The sequence below is a fragment of the Haliotis rubra genome, unplaced genomic scaffold (assembly GCF_003918875.1).
Source record: "Haliotis rubra isolate DU_JTF1 unplaced genomic scaffold, ASM391887v1 Scf272, whole genome shotgun sequence".
Lineage (NCBI taxonomy): Eukaryota > Metazoa > Mollusca > Gastropoda > Lepetellida > Haliotidae > Haliotis > Haliotis rubra.
The window spans coordinates 764,753-788,535 of record NW_025766803.1 but is presented as its reverse complement, the minus strand read 5'-3'; the positions used below and the strand labels follow the sequence as shown (position 1 = coordinate 788,535).

The following is a 23,783-nucleotide window of genomic DNA, read 5'->3' as shown; positions in this document are numbered from 1 at the left end:
TACGTCCATTCTCTCCTTCCATACCCCACCTTCATCCCTGTCCCCATCCCTTTATTGTTCATCCCTACGTTCATCCCTGTCCCTCATCCTCTGTCCCTAATTCATCCCATGCCCATCCCTTCACCTCCATACCTACCTTCATCCCTGTCCCCATCCCTACGTTCATCCCTACCTCCATACCTACCTTTCATCCCTGTCCCCATCCCTATTGTCCATCCCTCTATACCTCCATACCCTACTCTTCATCCCTGTCCCTATCCCTACGTTCATCCCCACCTCCATACCTACCTTCATCCCTGCTCCCCATCCCTACGTTCATCCTTACCTCCATACCTACCTTCATCCCTGTCCCCATCCCTACGTTCATCCCTACCTCCATACCTACCTTCATCCCTGTCCCCATCCCTACACCTCATCCCTACCTCCATACCCACCTTCATCCCTGTCCCCATCCCATTGTTCATCCCTACCTCCATACCTACCTTCATCCCTGTCCCCATCCCCTATTGTTCATCCCTACCTCCATCCCTGTCCCCATCCCTGTCCCCATCCCTACGTCCATCCCTTACCTCCATCCCTATCTTGAACCCTGTCCCCATCCCTACGTTCATCCCTACTGTCCCCTATCCCTACGTTCATCCCTACCTCCATACCTACCTTGAACCCTGTCCCCATCCCTACGTTCATCCCTACCTCCATACCTACCTTCATCCCTGTCCCCATCCCTACGTTCATCCCAACCTTCATACCTACCTTGAACCCTGTCCCATCCCTACGTCCATCCCTACCTCCATACCTATCTTGAACCCTGTCCCCATCCCTACGTTCATCCCTGTCCCCATCCCTACGTTCATCCCTACCTCCATACCTACCTTCATCCCTGTCCCCATCCCTACGTTCATCCCTACCTCCATACCTATCTTGAACCCTGTCCCCATCCCTACGTCCATCCCTACCTCCATACCTACCTTCATCCCTGTCCCCATCCCTACGTTCATCCCTGTCCCCATCCCTGTCCCCATCCCTACGTTCATCCCTACCTCCATACCTACTTTCATCCCTGTCCCCATCCCTACGTTCATCCCTACCTCCATACCTACATTCATCCCTGTCCCCATCCCTTACGTTCATCCCTACCTCCATACCTACCTTCATCCCTGTCCCCATCCCTACGTTCATCCCTACCTCCATACCTACCTTCATCCCTGTCCCTATCTCTACGTTCATCCCTACCTCCATACCTACCTTCATCCCTGTCCCCATCCCTACGTTCATCCCTACCCCCATACCTACCTTCATCCCTGTCCCTATCCCTACGTTCATCCCTACCTCCATACCTACCTTCATCCCTGTCCCCATCCCTACGTTCATCCCTACCTCCATACCTACCTTCATCCCTGTCCCCATCCCTACGTTCATCCCTATCTCCATACCTACCTTCATCCCTGTCCCCATCCCTACGCTCATCCCTACCTCCATACCTACCTTCATCCCTGTCCCCATCCTTACGTTCATCCCTACCTCCATACCTACCTTCATCCCTGTCCCCATCCCTACGTTCATCCCTACCTCTATCCCTACCTCCATCCCTACGTTCATCACTACCTCCATACCTACCTTCATCCCTGTCCCCATCCCTACGTTCATCCCTACCTCTATCCCTACCTCCATCCCTACATTCATCCCTACCTCCATCCCTACCTTCATCCCTGTCCCCATCCCTACGTTCATCCCTACCTCTATCCCTACCTCCATCCCTACGTTCATCCCTACCTCCATACCCACCTTCATCCCTACCTCCATCCCTACGTTCATAATAACATTGCATAAAAAAATAAACCCATTAATAAGTAGATGCATTTAAACGTGATGTGTGGTTGGAAAAGTAGATTACAAACTGTGTGTGAGAATATGTTGTATGAAACAAAACTGTTAATCAAATCTCTTTTTTGGATATATATTTTTTTCACGCTTTAAGTATAAATATGTTTTGCAATGCTGAGCATGAATTTTGACCACAGAGAATTGTTTGGATCGAAATTTGACCCCCAACTGATAAAATGTACATCCGTTTATAAAATAAGCACCACCGTGTATTTTTAGCAATTAATTTTGTCTGAAATGAAATTCTAAACTCTTTCCAAAAAATAACCTTTATAATTTGATAGAGCAGGCATGTAACATTTCAAAAACGAAAACATAATTCAAATTACCATGTACTTTAATTCAGATATTTTCTGTCCTAAAACAAGTTACCTTATTTTGAAAAGTGATATTAATAATTGATTGTTATGTGGCCTATAAATTCGTTATTTATAGTGAATGGATGAAAGTTTGTAAACTAAGATTTAGGAAAATTTAGCGTCAAACTGAAAAAAAGCAAACTTTTAAAATGCAGTAAAAGTTGCTTTACGAACAAAACAAACAGATTTTAGTTGTAACAAACAGATTTTAGTTGTAATCATTAGTATCCGGCAAGGAGAAGATTTATTCCAAAACTTATTAATGTGGCCTTTAGCAATGTCAATTAGCAATCTGAATTGTTGGAAAAAGTTCTGAATCTTTGACATTCGGGTTCTTCCTGGTTATGCATACTAGTAATTAAAGCTTACTTGGTGTGTAAATGACATTTTTGGTATAATACAGAATTGTTATTTTTAGTCAATTTTTTATTTAATTGTGTAGCTTGAGCAGGAATAGTTATTTTGGGTAAAAATTCAGCCCATCACATTTTCATCAACATATTCTTTCATAAAGAATAGAAAAGGTTATGGTATTTGTAAAACTGTCAATGGAAAAAGCTTCTTTAACTATAGGTTGATCAAATTGATGGTTATACCCTAACTTTTGTTTAGCATCACATCTTATTTTCAAAATAGGGTGGTGCTTAATTAATGCACGGGTGTGTATATATTGCCATGTAAGGAGTTCTGAGATGACATCGTAATTAGGACATTGGAGAATAAGTGATAGACCTAAGACGTTTTCATATGAATTTCAGAAAGTAAATTTTCTGACAAACTGACTATAATCAAATCTTCGTCGTTTGCTGTTGTAATGCTGCTGAAAGAAATTTATGCTCATGATATGGTCACAAATGTACAATCGAAAGAATGTGGAAAGGTTGGGTTTTTTCTTCTATTGTCAGTGTTGTACAATCTCATCTGAGTCAACGTCAGTGTTGTACAATCTCATCTGAATCAACGTCAGTGTTGTACAATCTCATCTGAATCAACGTCACTGACAATCAACGTCACTGACTTTGACTCAGATGAAATTGTACAACACTGACGTTGACTTAGATGAGATTGAAAAAAAAACTGACGCAAACTGATGAGGTATCCAGAACGGGCGTGGACTCACATGCGGTTGTTCAACACTGACGTTATTCATGATAAATATGTGCATAAAATTCCCACAATGATATGTATAACAATATGAAAACTCTTCTTATCCCAAGCAGCTGTTATTATTCCATTTGGCAGGTTATCAGCTATTTAATGAGCTATTACAAACGAACCGAAACTTGTGAAATGGGTTTACACTTAATGTGTAGTGATGTAGGTCTGTTTTATCCATCCTTGCCTTAGTTTAGAATAATGAACGTGAATATTAAAAGTCGTCATCACAAGTTATGCCTATATACATTAATATGAAATATTATTTTCCTATGCACTATTAGGTACATGAGTCATTCTATATCACTGCATTAAGTATCTGACTATATAAGTTCATAAGGAACTAAAGTACTGTCGGAAATGCTAGAAAAATGCTTTTTGACTTATATCTAAAATTCAGAGGTATTACAGTTACTTAAATAACCAATATCACTTCAAGAAACATCTACCTAATGTAGACCGAGGGAATACATTTTGAGACATGCCCTAAAATGGTTTTTTACTGATGAAAATACCAAACACTTAGAAATATAAGGGGTAGTGGGACGTTATTTGATACAAACATTAATTTTTGTGTTACGTCATCAGCGTCCACGGTATCGACAGGTGAAATTGACACCTGAGCACACCTTCGGGCGAGGGGTCATCTCAATAGATGTTTTCTGCAAAATGTTGAATATGTGTACCTATAGTATACGTATTGGTTATGTAAGGGATCATTTGTGTATGTGTGTTTGTTTTGAAATAAACATACGAATTACTGTACATTGGAAGGAATCCTATCACTTGTGTTATCTTATCGATTGATTGTAGAAATGTGCAACGTTTTAATAAATGTTTTGCATGTCAACAGTATATTTCATTGAAAAAACATGGATGCAATTCGGTCAGTTTAATCTAGTTGTGAACATTGGCCAAAGATTTAACGAAGCCACTGGTGTAGCTTCTTTAGAATATATATATTATTATTCTCATAAAGTATGTAGACCGCCCGTCTAAGCACTCCATTGTCAAAGTTGTCAAGGATGGTTTTACGTCCCGGTTTTGCTTTTGAGACGTCCCTGTCTTGTCTGATTTGTTTACAATATTGTAAACTTGTTGGTAAGACATACCAACAGCTCTACAAGTTCTGTTATAAACACTTTCTAAACTAATGAAAGGTTTACCTCTGTCTTTTTCAAGCAGAAAAAAATTAGCAACCTTTGCAACAATCGACTGCAAATCGTTGGCCATAGTGGACGCTGTGATAAAGATGTGCATGCATGACGGGAAACTTATTTATCAAGACTTAACATTTATATGTCGAAGTGACCACGCCTATATTTGTCCAATAATTATGCACCTGGTCCGTCATAAATACAGTGAACCACCCTGTGTAGAGGTACGGTTGTGTCGAAGTGACCACCCCTATATATGTCCAATAATTATGCACCTGGTCCGTTATAAATACAGTGAACCATGCTGTCTCGGACTTCCGGTTGTCTCGAAGCAAACGTTTAGCCCCTACGCATTTCTTGTTTAATCATCATTTTGTTTGCCGAACCTCGGATAACACGAACCTTCATCTGTGGCACAATGATGTTCGACTGTAATATATTTGTATATAATATCGTCTTCATTGTTTCAGTTGTTGCTGGCATTGCGTACTGGGTGATCGGCTACCCACTTGCCTACGGAAAAGGAAACAGTTTCATCGGCTACTCATTTTGGGCCTCCAATGACCTCCCGGATACAGATTTCGCCTCCTTCTTCTTCCAGTACGTCTTTGCCGCCACCGCCGCCACCATTGTGTCCGGTGCCATGGCTGAGAGGTGCGAGTTCGTGGCCTATTTCGTGTACAGCTTTCTTCTCACATGTGAGTATACAAAGTTTACCTCATAACTATTGTGGGGCGGTGGGTAGCCTAGTGGTTAAAGCGTTCGCTCGTCACGCCGAAGACCCAGGCTTGAGTCCCAAATGGCTACAATGTGTGAAGCTCTGGTGTCCACCGTCGTGATATTGCTGGAATATTGCCAAAAGTGGAGTAAAACCCAACTCACTCACTCATAACTATTGACATTGTCAAATGTCTTGTATGCGACGTGCAGAGGTGCGTCCATAAATTCACCTTGCCAGAATTTCTTGTCTGGTGGTTCCAATCCATATTTATGTAGAAAATGAATCTTCCTGTGTGAGCATAATGCCCCGGGTCCCACCAAAGTCTTATACGTCAAAGATCTGTATTGCTTCACATTTTCATCTCAGATCAAACTAGCTCGCCGTGATGTACCTGAAATTCTATTAGCGTGAATTACTAATACTTGACGTTAAACTAATTAAGTAAGTGGCATTTTGTATTCAAAACTAAGTAAGTAAATGGCAGTTTGTATTCAAAACTAACTCAGTAAGTGGCATTTTGTATTCAAAACTAACTCAGTAAATGGCATTTTGTATTCAAAACTAACTCAGTAAATGGCATTTTGTATTCAGAACTAACTCAGTAAATGGCATTTTGTATTCAAAACTAACTCAGTAAATGGCATTTTGTATTCAAAACTAACTCAGTAAATGGCATTTTGTATTCAAAACTAATTAAGTTATGGCCCAATGACAAAGACAGTATTTAAAGCTGTCGTGTAGTAATTCTATAAGCGTGAAATACTAATACATGTATTTAAAACTAAGTCCGTAAGTGGCAGTGGTCAAAACTAATTAAGTTATGCACATACCCCAATGGTCGTACCATGACTTTCTAATATTTGTTTTCATCTGTGATCTAACCCACTGACGTTATTCATGATATATGTGAGCATACAAACATCCTTAGTCTAAATTCCCACAATGATATAACAATGTGAAAACTCTTATTATCCCAAGCAGCTGTTATTATTTTATTGGGCAGGTTAACAGCTATTTAATGCAAAGTTACTTTGTCCGTTACAATTTAACCAAATTTTATGAAATGGGAATACACTTAATGTAGTGATGTAGTTCTGCATCATCTTCATCTTGCCCTGAGAAAATAGAACGTGAAAATATAGAAAAAATATACAAACGTCGTTATTTCAGGTTATACTTCCATAAAAGTTAAGTTTTATTATTTATATACGACATTAATATGAAATATTCTATTCCTATGAACCATTAAATACATGAGTCATTCTATATCACTGCATTAAGTATCTGACTGAATGCTTGTTAGTTCCATATGAACATAAGCGTGGAACTAACAAACATTCATGGGAACAGAATGAAAGCGATATGGTGATGTAAAAAGTCCCCTTGAGAGCCTTTCAGCCAAATGGTTACTGCTCATATAATGCCTGTTTTACTGTAAGACCTTTGTTTTCAGCTGTGATCTACCCCGTTGTTACCAGGTGGGTTTGGGCTGATGAAGGCTGGCTTTTGGTGGGCTCTGAGTACGGTAGTGGCAATGACACCTACACGATAGGATACGAGGTACTTACACAGATCACAGCATACGTATTCTTTTCATTAGATCGATGTCACAAGGGTAGAAAAGTCAATGTATTTATGACCTCTTTAGACCTAACCTTCAAGTCATGACCTTGTACACACGACCTTGCAGACATGACCTTTTAGACTGAACCTTGTAGAATATAAGTTATCACATTCAGTGGAGGGTGACATTGGGATGACGCATTTATCTGAGAGATCGAATGATTTTAGTTATCATCAATAAAAACAAACAGGTATAAGGCCTGTTGGTCATCGGAAAACAATATCTACCGGGTACGCGGTGTATATGGAAATTTGTTCAGTGTCACGTGGACCAATCTGAGATCGAGGTTGTTACATGACCTAGGATAAATAATATTGTAGTCATGGCACTGCAGTCATAATCTTGTAGACATATCATTGTAGATCTGACCTTGTAAATATAACGTTTTAGTCATGCATGACCTTGTACACATGACCTTGTACACATGACCTTGTAGTCACGGCTTTGTACATTTGACTGCGGAGACATGATCTTGTCAATGTGGTATTCATGCTTATCTTTATTACGGTTTCCTATTCACATTACCCTGTTTATATGAATATTTCGTTGTGTGCAGGATTTTGCTGGTAGTGGAGCCGTTCATGTTCTCGGCGGGGTAGCTGCTTTCTGTGGCGCTTTATTGCTTGGACCCAGAATTGGACGGTTCCACCCGGACACCCGAGGTCCAGTTGACCTTAGGGGTCATTCGGTTCCCGTAAGTTTCTTTCTTCTGCTGATAATATATTGCGGTATGATCTCTAAAATGCTACGCACGATGTGCATGCTCTTTATTAGAATATGATTGTTATCATTATTATCATTTGTTATTACACCCAGTTATTATACCCCTATTATTAGTATACCATATGCCTGACGCATCATGTCATTTTACATTATACATTACCCCGAATCTTAAGACCCTATACATGGGGTGTCATGTGTTATCATTCCCTGTGAATGACGCACGACGTATTCTTTAGACCTTATACATGACGTATCATGTAATTATACCTATTCGTGACATATCCCGTATTATTAGACCCTATACATGACGTATCATGTTATTATGCCTATTCGTGACGTACTCCGTAGTATTAGATCCTATACATGACGTACCATGTTGATATACCCTATACATGACGTACTCCGTATTATTAGACAACAGACATGACATATCATGTTATACATTAAACATGACGTATCCCGTATCATTAGACCTTATACATGACATATCGTAAGTTATTAGAGTAATATTGTCTCAGTTCGCAGCTCTCGGCGGCTTCATCCTCTTGTTCGGGTTCCTTGCTTTCAATGGAGGGTCAGCTCTCAGCATCTCCGGTGACGGCAACGGCGCCAGCGTCAGTCTCTCCGTCGTCAACACCATCATTTCAGGTTCAATGTCCGCCTTCGTCTCCCTCTTCATACACAAAACCGGCTACTTCGGCAACCGTTACTGGAGTCTCCTCAACGCCCTGAACGGCGCACTTACTGGCATGGTGAGTGTCCAGCAGCAGGATGCTGTACATCTGTAGATCCGCATACCAGCAGTGTTAGAGCGAAATCAGCGAGCCTATATAGTGAGTGACTTTCGGTTTACGCCGCTTTTAGCAATATTCCAGCAATATCACGGCGGGGGACACCTGAAATGGACTTCACACATAGTGCCCATGTGGGGAACCGAACCCGGGTCTTCAACGTGACGAGCGAACACTTTAACCACTAGGCTACTCCACCTACTACTACTATTTCTGCTACTACTACTACTTGGTTAAAGCTTGGCAACAACTATTACTACTACTAGTACTTCTTCTACATCTACTATTGCTAAAAGCTGGCTACTCTCACTCAGTCTACTACTACTACTTCTACTGCTACTCTACTACTACTACTACTACTACTTCTACTTCTACTACTACTACTTTTACTACTGCTACTACTATTACTACTACTTCTACTATTACGTCTTCTACTACCACTTCTACTACTACTGCTACTAATACCACTACTACTCTACTACTACTACTACTACTACTACTACTACTGCTACTTCTACTTCTACTACTACTACTACTACTACTACTACTACTACTACTACTACTACTACTACTACTGCTGCTGCTCTACTACTACCACTACTACTACCACTACTTCTACTACTACTACTACTACTACTACCACTACTTCTACTGCTACTACTTCTACTACTACTACTACTACTACTACTACTACTACTACTACTTACTATTACTACTACTACTACTTCTCACCCGTGAAGGTCCGGGCTAGAAGGAGCCTTCACTAACCAATGCTTCTCGTGAGAGGCGACGAACAGGATCGGGTGGTCAGGCTCGCTGGGTTGGTTGACACGTGTCATCAGTTCCCAATTGCGCAGATCGATGCTCAAGCTGTTGATCACTGGTCCAGACTCTATTTTTTACAGACATTATTTACTACTACTACTACTACTACTACTACTACTACTACTACTACTACTACTAGTACTACTACTACTACTACTCCTACTACTACTACTACTAGATGATGATGAACCTAACCAGCCTGACTGTGCCAGGATCACCCGAACCCTCTCTGCTGTATTTTACATCTCAATCTGTAAACCGTAGTAATAGCAATATTAGTAGATGTTGTTGTTGTTGTTGTTGTTGTTGTTGTTGTTGTTGTTGTTGTTGTTGTAATGTTGGCCTTGTGTAGGTAGCAGCATGTGCCGGGTGCAACGTCTACTACCCCTGGGGCGCCGCTGTCGTCGGCTTCTTTGCCGCCATCTCCTTTAAGTTGTGGTCATACATCATGCTGCAACTGAAGATAGATGACCCACTTGATGCAACTGCGGGTAAGAAATATCGTGGTCATGTCACACAGTCATCAAGTACAGAGGTTGAGCTTCACATAGTCATGGGAAGCCACAGAGGATCATATTGAGTCAAGTTGTATCAAAGATAGTCGTATGGTTGCATAGAATATGACATTGTCATGTACAGTTGTAGAGATGTAGAGACACGTTCTTAGTGTCACAGAGAGTCGTTGAGACTCTTGGGGTATCACAGAGCCACAGTGACAGTAAGAAATAAAAGTCACAGTCGATTAAGAAATATACTCTCCCAAAAAAGAAACGCATATAGGAATTTCAACTGTATTTTTATGTTTATTTTGAAACATCTTGTAGGCGTTATGAGTCAATGAAATATAGCGAAATTGCACACTGGGAATGCAGACTTATCCGTCTTTGGCACCAACTCGAGGAAAGTCGACGTTCACGTTCACGTCGACGTCTGTACACCCGCATTCTTCCATCGCGTCGTTCCAATAGAAATCGTGATTCATCACTAAACCAGATTCTACGACAATTCGGTAGGTTCCAGGCCTGAACGTTGGTACACCATTGAACTCGATGTCGACGATGTTGTTGTCGAAGCACAGGGCCAAAATAAGGTCTTCTGGCACGTAAACCAGCCTCTCTCAACCTGTTTCTGACGGTCTGTGCAGAAAGCCTCCTCAATCCGGGTATTTGTCGAGCGGTACTGGTCGCCGTAGCTGTTCGACGACGCAGGTGATGTACCCGGATGTAGCGATCCTGCGCCGCAGTGGTCGCTCGAGGTCGCCCACTACGAGGGGCATCTGCTACCGCATTCTGCCGGCGATATCTCTCCCAGAGCCGTGAAATGGTGCTTTGGTGAACATTCATGCGTCGGGCAACTGCACGTTGAGACTGGCCCGCTTCAAGCAAACCAATGGCGATATGACGGTTGGCTTCACTTAGACGTGGCATTTTGCGTTCGTCAACAATATTCCAAATACAGTGACTAATCGACAGACAGCGATCAACCTTTTATACCCATCATTGAGACTATCTGATCCCCAACTTTCACTTCCATTGCATGTGAATTGTGTATTCTGTGACACTACACGCCGAAATTGAAAATCATGCTGTTAAATACGGGTATTTTACGGATGGTGCGTTTTGTTGTGATGTTTCAAAACATAAACACCATAGGACTCATAAACTGAGCAAAACCTTTTGTAAAATGAATCACGTTTTAATTCATTGCTACATGAAATTGCTATTTTCATGATGCGTTTCTTTTTTGGGGAGAGTATAAAAAGCATGGGGCCATAAGGTGTCCAAGACAGTTATTGTGAGTGAGTGAGTTTAGTTTTACGCCGCAATCAGCAATATTCCAGCTATGTGGCGGCAGTCTGTAAATAATCGAGTCTGAATCAGACAATCCAGTGATCAGCAGCATGTGCATCGATCTACGCAATTGGGAACGGATGACACGTGTTAACCAAGTCAGCGAGCCTGACCACCCGATCCCGTTAGTCGCCTCTTACGACAAGCATGGGTTACTGAAGATTAATATTCTAACCCGGACATCCATGGGTCTATTGTGTGTCAAATAGCGTAATCGCAAATACATTTGTACGGAGTGTCATAGAGCCAGAGAGTAACAGTACGCGATAGAGTCACTGAGCCACACTCAGCATAAAAGAGTGTCACGCTGTATCATAGAAAGTCATAAGGGTTAACAGAGAAAAGATACACACAGAGAATCACAGAGCGTCACAGAGCGTCACAAATCGTCACAGATGGTCATGACAACGTGATAGTATTTATGTTTTACCATCCGTCCAGATACATACCAGCCACATGACGAACGACCCTTCTATAACGTCTCTTTTATCGTCCATAAATAATATGTTTCCACCCTTGTCAATTCACAGTTCATTTCGGAGGAGGTCTTTGGGGCGCTATCGCTGTCGCATTCTTGAAAAGAGATGAAGGGATTGTGTTTGCGTGGGATACACAATCAGGCTTGGTAAGTTGGCTCATGTGTGGTGGTGGTGTGGTGGTGTGAGGTCCTGTGCATAGGGCTCAGGTCACAAATCAGTTGAAGCTAAGCAGCGTAGAGCGCGGGGTGTCCTTGGATGGGTGACCGTGTTTGGTAGCTTGACTCCTGAGCGTTTGTAGGACTTCAGTCCTGCCCCACAACTAAGCACATATGATACATATGGTCTCACCTTAGGCAAGTGAGGTTTTTTCAAAATTGCCTCTGTTCACCCAGCAGAAAATGGGTACCCGGTGGGATAAGTCATGTAATTAACCTTCTAGCGCCTCACAGGCAGCTTGGGCTATCCGGGGTAATAATAATCAGATTGTGCCCCTTGAACATGCTTATGTATCGAAATAGCGCTCTGGCGCACAATTAATTATTAATGATATTATTATAATTATCATAACCATTGGGTATTCATTAACTTACCTATCAAAGTACACCTTCATCTTGAACAAACGTCATGAATACAAATCTATACCATTGTGAAACATGACCTTTGACATGAACTACCTCGTAATGTCTAAATCCTGGATTGATGTGTTCCATTGTGTTTTGTATCAAGATGCAAAGAAACCTTTCCCTATTGACATAAACACATTATGGGATTAGGGATATTGCGGAATGTGTCTGTATATTATCAGTTGCTCCATTATATCCGATATTAAAAGATCCGTGAAGATCCGGGTTAGAATTTGCTTTTAACAACCCATGCTTGACGTAAGAGGCGACTAACGGGATCGGGTGGTCAGGCTCGCTGACTTGGATGACATACGTCATCGTATCCCAATTGTGTAGATTGATGCTCATGCTGTTGATCACTGGACTGTCTGGCCCAAACTCGATTATTTACAGACCGCCGACATATAGCTGGAATATTGCTGATTGTGGCTTTAAACAACAAAAGAGCGAACGATGTTATTAAACTGTAAGTTGACTTAAATATGATCTTAATCGGATTAAATAATAATTCCTAATCCTTGTTTGGCAGCGTCTGGCATGGCAATTGACAGGGGTGGTTTCCATTGCTGCGTGGTCAGCTGTCCTGTGTCTCCTCATGTTCGGTACTCTACGACTGATGGGCATCCTCCGAGTCCCTGAGGATCTGGAGAGGAAAGGTAGGTGCAACCTGATATGTGGCCCAGTGGTCTTAGTCGATCTAAGTCGCTGATCAAGGTTGTCTCCCGTAGATTGTCCGGATCCTATGGCCATGGATTTGAATCCGTGATTTGCTCTGATTTTAATTTTCCGTTTGTCAGTATCATAACACTGCCTTTTGGTTTCACTTAGATGGAACGTTTAAATTTGCATCATGTTTTTTTGTTTGTTTTTTTTCTGCTCATAAACCTGACACTCCGGATCCGTGATGAAGATAGCGGACAAATAAAAACAGTTTCACACACACACCATCGATGATATCGTGTTAGGCTGAGTAGACGATTACTTGTACACACAGCGTGTATGTGTATGTTCTGTGTAAATTAAGACATACGGGTATATTTGTAACCAGTTTTACCAAGTCTAAAATCACAAAATCATATCCCTTGTGCTGGTTCTAATTATTACAAGTTACAAACTTTTACGTCTTACAAGTGTTAATGCATACTTACACTATATATAAGAGGGGGGGGGGGGTGTCTAAAGCGTGCGTCCGTCACTATGGGGTCCTTGGTTTGATTCCCCAAATGGGTACAACGTGCGAAGCCCATTGCTAGTGTCCTCCGCCGTGTTATTGCTGGAATATTGCTAAAAGCGGGATAGAGCACAACTCCTTCACTTTTACATATAGACCAATGTCTGACCAAGTTGTTACAAGTTGCCCTGTCTCCCGATGCAGGTCTAGACATACCCAAGCACGGCGAGCCGGCCTACCCAATGGAATCGTATGGTCATGGCTGGGTGGAGCACATCCTGCAGGTCTTGGAGGACGGAAGACTGTCGGAGGTCCAGCAAGGTATGTCTCCGTACACAGTGTACACAAAGTGGGTGTACATGTGGACAGAAAGTCCCGATGCCCTCCCCTGAACAATGTAGATAAAAGCTTTAGACTAATGCGTTCGATATGTAGATATATCAGGACATGTCATCTCTATTGATTGTAACGATGTTTCATGATGTTCTTCAAACTTCTAAACGTCTATCAAGACCCGATTAGTCGGCTACGAATCTACTTAATGCATAAGAATGTGTGAAAAACATTCAGCTCATGGTAAGCATTACTGACGGAGCTGTATACTTACGTGCACACGCACATTGTGTGAAAATCTGTTAGCCGATCATAGAAACCGTAGACTGAATTGTTGAAGACGTACAAATGATGGAATGAAAAAAGATTCAGCATTTGGTAAAAAATGGAGGTTGAACTGTACATGTAATTGAATGATGACGTTTTCGGGAACAAAACGTAGATGAAGTCATTGTAACGTACATGTAACGTAGTGACACTGTTCAGCTGTTGGTAAAGATCTTAACTTGAGTTGTTGTAACGTACTAGTGTGACCAGGTAAAAGACTCGGCTATTCTGTTTCTTCTTGTGAACGGGGGCGGTGGGGTAGCCAAGTGGTTAAAGCGTTCGCTCGTCACGCCGTAGCCCTGGGTTCGATTCCCCACATGAGCACAATGTGTGAAGCCCATTTCTGGTGTCCCCGCCTCTGGAATATTGCTAAAAGCCGCGCAAAACCATACCCACCCACTCACTCTTGTGAACAAACGGGTTATAGCAATACTTTGACAATTTAACTTGCGCGTGTATGTATGTGTTTATACCAATACATACTTTACAATGACTTTACAGATCCTCATAAATATCTAGGTGTCAATAGTGATTCTAAAACCATTATTCTAGTGCATGACAATTACATTACTTACCTCGATGACAACCGTAGCTAGAGTAACGTTTAGCAAGATAACGTAGAATATAGAAAGATAACGTAGGTAAAATGCTTGACATACATAATTCATGTAATATGAATGTGTGTTAATCTTGATATGACATGATTCTTTCCATAATACCTATTGTTGTATGAAGCGTTTCTAATATCTAGAATTGTTTAACATCACAATGATTTTCATGAGATTTTACTCGAGAATCGTTTCATACTATGCATGTTTCGTCCAATGTTTTGTGCATCTTGGGAACATGTGTTCACAGTGAAACCTCGCTAATCCGAAAACCAGTCGGTCAGCTTTCCGGTTCTTATTTCTGTGTGGACATCTATCTGCACGAACAAAGCAACCAACTGCAAAATGGACCCTCTTAAGAGACCGTTCATAATGTATGGCTAGTGGGTGATGATGATTTTTATGGAGAGGCATGTACAATTTCAATGACCCCCCTAACATTTATGTACAAAGTAAGTGAACACACACACACACACACACACACACACACACACACACCTGTCATGTACGAACTCAATGCCCCCCTTCCAATGATTTTTAAGTATAAAATTTCAATCTGGTCATGAACAAAATTGCTGACATCCCCATCCCTTCCCCCACCCGTACATGTGCACAAAATTGATGCCCCCAACCCACCCAAGTCCAAAAGACAATATTGCAATATTGGTGACCACCCCCCTTAAAATATCACCACCACCTCATCCACCCACCCACCTACTAGCCATAGATTATGAACGGTCCCTAAACTGGTTCCAACGTTGGTTCGCACAAGAGACTTACAGATGGTGTTTTAGTCAGAAAAAAATATGTTGTAGCAATTGAAGCAGGTCCGATATGCATTACATTCCACATATTTAGAGCGATGTAATTGCTGTGTATAACAAACTGTCAATTAACACGAGCATAGCAGCTTATTATATACTGTTCTCGAAAGTAAATGTATTTCATAAACAAATATTACACATTTCAGCATTTGCATTCATTCGATACCAAACAGTTGAAATATTTAATTTAATAATTTATGAGTCAATATGTTGTTGTTATGACGTCGTCGTTGATGTTGTTGCTGCTGCTATTGTTAGGGTGGTGAGGAACCCAGTCAACCCATGACTCTGTAGTCCGGACATTAGTTTATCCGGACAGTTTTCCAGGACGGATTAACGGGGATTCACTGTATTCAGTCACAATCCTGCTTTATGGCATGAGATTTTATTATCAAATAGTGCATGCTAGGGGATATGGTTCATACGATCATAATGATTTGTTTGCACAGACATACGGAACTACACAGAAGGTAAGATATCGCACTAATCATCATGCACACGCTCATGCATGTGTACGTGTATGTGCTTGAACACAGATAACACCAATATATCACTTAAACATTAATCTTTCAGGTAATATTCCTAATATGTATTTGTCAACCCCTCTACTCTAATAATTTTTTATGTGTTCGTTGTTAAACGCCGCAATATTCCAGCAATATTCCAGCTGTATGACGGCGGTCTGTAAATAATCGAGTCTGGACCAGACACTCCAGTGATCAACAGCATGAGCATCAATCCACACAACTGGGATACGATGACTTGTGTCAACCAAGTCAGCGAGCCTGACCACCCGATCCTATTAATCGCCTCTTACGACACGCAAGGGTTGCTGAAGACCAATTCTAACCCGGATGTTCTCGGGTTCTATTCTCTAACATATATGCATCGCTTTGAGTTAGTTCAAAAAGAGTTTAAACCATGTCACAGGCCTTCAAAGTAGAAGAAGAAAGTCTGATATGAGACAGTAATTTTACGATAGTACTTTGGTCAATGATACTGCAAAACCAGCTTTAATGCGAAATGCAAGTTGTTATCACAATATCCTGATACACCAAAGGGACGCAACTCAGATGTGTAAAAGTCAGTTGTGTGAATTCAGATGCTGAATGGTTTTATGTGCAAATAACATATAAATCAAATATCCATTTACTAACATTGTCTTGTCCATCAATCCATTTCCAAAATATGGTAATCAGTTGCGGTACCAAGCAGTACCTGTTCCTGTTCATCTCTCTCTTCTTTACCCTTGGTAATAACGGTTGTTACCCATAACGTTCTTATTTCAGCGGGGATAGACCCAGGTATATTAAGCACAATGCATCAATGTACACTACAATATGGTTCTTGGAACTGTCCAATTTCCTACACACTTACACTGCACATGCGCACTCTAAAATGTCGCAACGAAAGACTAAAACAGTATGTTTTAATGAAACAAATGAAAATTTAAACCAGAGATGGTAATTAATACAAAAAATATTAAGTGTCTAGTTGTGACATTTTACTTTTATCACACATATAAAAAGAGGTAGTTTTCTTACATACATTACTTTCTTTCGAAGTCACGTGTATCTTGCATCTGTGCAGGACCGTCTATGCCAAGGAGCGTTTCCGGTGGAACAACTATGACTGTCACGACATATATTGTTTGACGCAGCTTTATTAAGAGTCAATGGACATCCTACATCTTAGGACATCTTAGGACATCTTAGGGCGTGTGCCCATATTCAAGTGCCCGTTCTTGCCTCTGGGTACATTTCTCACAGATGTCGAGAATGGACTGTAAAACACTGTCGGAAATACCTCCGCTGGCGGTACAAACATTTTGTTACCGAACTCACTTGTGCCTGTAACTGGTCAATACAATCATCAGCATTCAGCTCCAAATATCAGGAATTACTTCTTACTCAAGTTCCACAGATAGACAAGTCCAGAAGCGGACTTGCATCCTTGTACAAAATTGTTGAGAACTATGGACACAAGCAATTCATAGCCACATTGTGCCTTACATTGATATTGTACCTCAGTACTAACCGATCTACTTTGTTTGAAGGGCCGCTCTACTAAATTCGGCTCCTTTTCGTTATCTTAGGGTTGGTTTTCCATTCCAAGGCTGCATTCATAATGATACTCACGTGAACGACAGGCTATGTCTTTCGTGATTCTGTTGAGGACATCTTTTCAGGAAGGATATGACTGAATTTTATGGGGTGGAGCAGTTAGAGAAATAGTTTCCAAATTTTGTAGCCAGTCGGGCTTGCTATGCCTGAAAGTTACTAGTCCACAAAATAATTCTCTAGCCCGAAATTTCACTGTGGACACGGGTTTTATCATTAAGCTGCTAATATGATGAACATTTTTATCAGGCCATACTCTTGCATGATTTAAAAGTGTGTTATAACTTAACAAGTCCGAGAGAGTGATATATTTACACAATGACTCCATGAATGGAGATTTACTGACCCGACTGGTCTTTTACTAGCCACGGACTAGCGGGCTAGCGGGGCAGTGGCTATTTCGCACACTGGGGTTGAGTGTTGTGTTATGGGTCGGGATGCCAGATTTTCAAGATCGACAGGTAAAATATATTATGAATTCGAACTACCTACCCATTTTACATATTTTCATGAGTGACGAGAAACAACATTTTGTATGTGACCTATTAGTCACGAGGATACATGAGTGATTGCAACAGTTGCAAAGAAACAGTTGCAACATATTACTTGTATTTATACCTTAAGTTATTGTATCGTATTACTCAGCTTTACTGTGCAAATGTTGTGTGTATCATACTTTGTTCTCGGTGTAATGTCTTTTCTGTTCAAACATTGGGTGGCATCGTTTTTGAATACCATTTATATCCATTGTTTTCAATAAATTATATGTTAATGTGTTCTTACTACTGTGGTTATCCTGCTTTATTGCGATTATCATGCCTGATAACTTCACCTTTACTGGTAGCGGTGGGGTAGCCTAGTGGTTAAAGTGTTCGCTCGTCACGCCGAAGACCCGGGTTCGATTCCCCACAAGGGTACAATGTGGGAAGTCCATTTCCCCGCCGTGATATTGCTGGCATATTGCTAAAAGCGGCGTAAAACCATTCTCACTCACCTTTACCATTTCTTCTACCGCTACAGACTATATATTTCAAGCCACTAACTGACATCACCCAATATCTAAGCAAATCTCAACTCTTCTAAACTAATGTCTCCTCTGTCGCGTTCCGTTCGCAGTCTGACCGCGACCGTTGGTGTTACCAGATCGTATGGGATCGTACGCTTTTCGCGATTGGATTGCGATTGAGGAGACGTTAGTTTTGAACATTTAACGCATATTAACACTGATAATAGTGTTTTAGAGTTTGTGTAATGAAGCTCGGGGGTTAATATCTTAAAATAATTATATGCCAATTTGTCCAAAAAAATCAACATATATTTAAGCAATGAGAAACATTGTCCAAAAAATGTGTTGTTTTCTATGTTTGCATATCTGTTTCTAAACTTATCAGTAGTTATATGAGTAAATATATTGGTGTCAGTGCCATTATTTATGCGTGTAAATATATAGGTATCAGTGACAGTACATTTTTGTGTGTAAATATATACTAGGTATCAGTGACAGTACATCTTTGTGTGTAAATATATACTAGGTATCAGTGACAGTACATCTTTGTGTGTAAATATATACTAGGTATATCAGTGACAGTACATCTTTGTGTGTAAATGTATACTAGGTATCAGTGACAGTACATCTTTGTGTGTAAATATATACTAGGTATCAGTGACAGTACATCTTTGTGTGTAAATATATACTAAGTATCAGTGACAGTACATCTTTGTGTGTAAATATATACTAGGTATCAGTGACAGTACATCTTTGTGTGTAAATATATACTAGGTATCAGTGACAGTACATCTTTGTGTGTAAATATATACTAAGTATCAGTGACAGTACATCTTTGTGTGTAAATATATACTAAGTATCAGTGACAGTACATCTTTGTTTTTAAATATATACTAAGTATCAGTGACAGTACATCTTTGTATGTAAATATATACTAGGTATCAGTGACAGTACATCTTTGTGTGTAAATATATACTAGGTATCAGTGAGAGTACATCTTTGTGTGTAAATATATACTAGGTATCAGTGACAGTACATCTGTGTGTGTAAATATATACTTGGTAACAGTGACAGTACATCCTTGTGTGTAAATATATACTAGGTATCAGTGAGAGTACATCTTTGTGTGTAAATATATACTAGGTATCAGTGACAGTATGGATTTGTGTATACATTGTTGCATCACTGACATTATCTATGTGTGCAAATATATGGGTATGAGAGATAGTATTTATGTGTTTACACATCTGTATGCCTTTGACAGTATTTATGTGTTTACACATCTGTGTCAGTGACAGTATTTATGTGTTTACACATCTGTATGCCTGTGACAGTATTTATCTGTTTACACATCTGTGTCAGTGAAAGTATTTATCTGTTTACACATCTGTGTCAGTGAAAGTATTTATCTGTTTACTCATCTGTATGCCTGTGACAGTATTTGTGTGTTTACACATCTGTGTCAGTGACAGTATTTATGTGTTTACACATCTGTGTCAGTGACGGTATTTATGTGTTTACCCATCTTTATGCCTGTGACAGTATTTATGTGATTACACATCTATGTATCAGCCACAGTATTTATGTGTGTACATACCTATCTCTGAATGGAGATCATGCAGTCAATGTTGTTGACGTCAGTTTGTTGTCGTAAAATTTGCAAATTTATAAAAAAACCCTTGGCTTTGTACTGTCACATGAATTAATTCACACCAAATACCTTTCATGCTGCCGTCGAGGTAAAATACTTTTGCTTCATCGTTTTCCCAAGTAACCTAGCTTCACTTTCCATCTCTTCCAGTCGTTCCCGGTCTTCTGAACAGGGGCTTTGAAAGCGGCATCCACACCGTCGGCTACGACAGCGTGGAAGTGCAAGCCATGCACGATGTTCATGGCCAGAAAACTGAGCCACCATCCATTGAGGACCTTGACAAACACCCACATCGTCATCCCAAACCCCCAGCCGGGCACATCCTCACCCCTGCCGTCTCCCAGTACACGCCACGTCCCAACGTGGGCAACGGCAACGCCACACAGATGCATCCTGTCAATGACAAGTATGTGTTTACTGCCATGTAAAGAAATCCACCAAGATGCTGATCCATCACAGAGACTCTGAAAGTCATGACGTATCTGGACTCCGCTGCCACATCGTCTAACACCAAAGTTTTCCAAAGGAACACAAATGGAGATTTTCAAACTTGGTGGTTTTATAATCCACGAAGACATTTCGAAACCATTTGACACCATGTAACAATCTTGTCCCATAACCCTTCTCAAATCGTTTCAAATGAAGCAGTTTTGTGGTAGGTATTTAACCTGAACTATGCCAAGAATATGCTTGTTCGAATGTCTGGAATTTAGCATCTGCAATACATGTGATACATGTACTTGAGGTCAGTGATGATGGCAATACACACTGAGATTGCTATTACATGTTTGTGTTTTAAAAAGCTAATGTTTACCATAGAGATCAAGTACATTTCCACAGTCTTTCATTAATTGTTTTCCTAACGCTGATCTTCAACACGTAAATATCCCCAGTGCCTTGCAATACAATCCAAAAGGTATGTTTACCATAAATATACGAAATATCCACTTCCCTTTTCAGTAATTAGTTTCTTCCAAAACCATAGATTATAGCAACATCTTTTTACAGTAGATGTTTACTTAATGCTGATGTTCAACTTAGATCATTAAAGAGACACATCGTTTTGCAACATGCATTTTGCTGATGTTGACCATAGAGCATTGATGTATGCACAGTTCATTACAATATTTGCTTTCCAGACACAAATGTTTAACGTAAATCTCTAACATTTCCCGAGCCGTGCAACACTATATTCATGTGTATGTTCTTTTGAACAGTATATGCTTGATGACTGTAAATCAGATATATTTTTTACATTATCTAACAGATGCATATGCCTTTACAAGTAACTTATATTTACAATAAAGTATAGCATGACATCAAACCTACTTTAATCACGAATTTAACTTGTGTTAAAGTTGATCATTATTAAAATCCATTTACTTGAAGAAATTGTAATTAACATGCAAATAATTCAAATCAATCCACACTCTAAACACCATATTTTGCATTTATGCTTCTGATGTGCAAAGAGGACGTGTAGATATTGACAGGTACTCCGATGGCATTGACAAGATATCTACACGAGGGAATTTGGTTTAACGCCGCCTTTAACAGTATTTTAGTTTTATCAAGGCAAATGGGAGGGATGGAATCCCGAAGGGATGCAGCTGTTGACGGTTTTACCCTTTTGGTGAAACCCTCACACATGTAATGGTGTCTCTTGGAACATAATCAGTGAGTGAGTGAGTTAGAATTTAACGTCACCTCGGCAATATTTCAGCCATATAGTGACTGAACATAATCAGAATGAAATTACGCAAATTATTGTAATAATATTAATCTATTTCACAAAAACTCTAATGGCGATATCGGTGACCCAAATGTTTAAGCCACCGCAATTCGCTGAGCAGCGTTGCGTCCCTTGAGCACGATAGGATCCTATGATTGTAAGTTCGAATCCTGTTCACCCCAATTCTGTTTTTAGATTTTTCAGCATCATACCAATCTAAAGCGTCTCGGATCTTCACTGCAGGCTTTCCTGCCACAGATGATGAAACCAAGTCGCTAAATTAATTATTGCAATATGTCACATGCAAATTTATGTTGATTCATGATAAGTGTACATTTCGAGATCACGTGATAATGTGTCCGCCGTTGGCGGCAAGCCACGAACAGCTGTGATATTATGTGATATGCTTCACTGAACTGATCAAGGTGTGGACCGAACAGTCCCTAATTTGTTGTGACATGCTTGGGTGTCATGACATTTCACGTGCTCATAAATTTTTATATTCAATGTAACAATTATTCTTGCTAAATGTATCAATCGTCATTAACATGCTGATCATATTTCATCAACTAACACGTCCATTCCCGGTTCGCATAATCCTAGTGATTATGTTCATGTGTATAATACACATCACGAAAAACACACACACACACACACACACACACACACACACACACATATATATATATATATATATATATATATGTATATATACATACATACACACACATACAGACAGACAGACAGAGAGGCAGATAAGACAGACACTCAAACATACAGACACACAAACATGCATGCACACACCACATGCATGCATACATACATGCACTTACATACATACATGCACTTACATACACACACATACATATAGACAAATACATACATGCATGCATGCATACATACATACATACATACATACATACATACATACATACATACATACATGCACTTACACACACAGACATATAGACATAGACATACATACATACACACGCACGCACGCACGCACGCACGCACATACATACATACATACATGCATGCATCAGTTCCTACCAACGCGAGTCAAGAAAACTCTGATACTGATGCCATTTCTTTGTTCATATTTGGCACCAGAGACCTTCTTGATCTCACATTAGTTATCTCACCTCAACTATATCCCAATAGATCCATTTTGTATTTCAGCTCATTTTAACACGGCGCTTAGATATATCAAAATAAAAATCAACACATATACCTTTCTTTAAACTTTACCAGACTTAATTAACGGGCTGTACCAGTCACAGGATATAAACAGAATATTAAATAACACAGGTGAAAATGTCCATCAATGTTATGCACAATCAATGTTATGAGCGTCTTATTCCCACAAATGGGCAGCAGAATGTGTGGATTAATGGGGCCTGTTTTCATGTAGGATGCTATCAGAGGTCATAGAAACATTTGTGGTTTAAAGCTGCTTAAAACTCGACGAATAGACATAAATATAGAACACTTATGACTGTAGATGGGTACAGAATACATATTTAATCGATTCAAGAGTTGATTAGTATCTTTGTTATTTCAGTAAGCGTTTGAAAACATTATCCTTTTGTGATTGTAGAAAAATAATAATGAGTATTACAGCCTAAAATCGTCATTACCGCTTCATCAACCTTATTTTCCAAGCATTCATCGTTTCTAATAATTATGTTTGAAACGGTATATCGCGATGTTAGTAGAACCGCGGTATTTTGCCTTCGGTTCGGTATACCTTAATGCAATCCAAACATTCGGTATTTTCGGTTTTCGTATCTTCATTTTATTAACCTTTTTAAATGACA

At 40.1% G+C, this 23,783-nt stretch overlaps 1 protein-coding gene and 1 long non-coding RNA gene across 4 annotated transcripts in view; one reads left to right on the top strand and one right to left on the bottom strand.

Moving 5' to 3' along the window:
* Positions 1–21,848, top strand: part of LOC124280734 (putative ammonium transporter 1) — a 50,504-nt gene extending 28,656 nt beyond the window's left edge. The window contains exons 3-12 of one of the 3 annotated variants that reach the window (XM_046716719.1): positions 5,026–5,253; positions 6,730–6,836; positions 7,457–7,594; positions 8,142–8,375; positions 9,592–9,730; positions 11,620–11,714; positions 12,721–12,847; positions 13,567–13,683; positions 15,904–15,924; positions 20,382–21,848. In XM_046716719.1, the coding sequence (XP_046572675.1) occupies positions 5,026–5,253; positions 6,730–6,836; positions 7,457–7,594; positions 8,142–8,375; positions 9,592–9,730; positions 11,620–11,714; positions 12,721–12,847; positions 13,567–13,683; positions 15,904–15,924; positions 20,382–20,659 (1,484 nt within the window). In that variant the 3' untranslated portion in view covers positions 20,660–21,848. Of the gene's footprint in view, positions 1–5,025; positions 5,254–6,729; positions 6,837–7,456; positions 7,595–8,141; positions 8,376–9,591; positions 9,731–11,619; positions 11,715–12,720; positions 12,848–13,566; positions 13,684–15,903; positions 15,925–17,044; positions 18,357–20,381 lie in introns of those variants that run through there. The other 2 variants (XM_046716721.1, XM_046716720.1) reach the window with 2 other exon arrangements.
* Positions 19,662–20,127, bottom strand: LOC124280735. The gene is made up of 2 exons (XR_006899758.1): positions 20,070–20,127; positions 19,662–20,037 (listed from the first exon to the last, which is right to left on the bottom strand). It is a non-coding gene; the product is annotated as an uncharacterized LOC124280735 (long non-coding RNA).
* Positions 21,849–23,783: the final 1,935 nt, after the last annotated feature.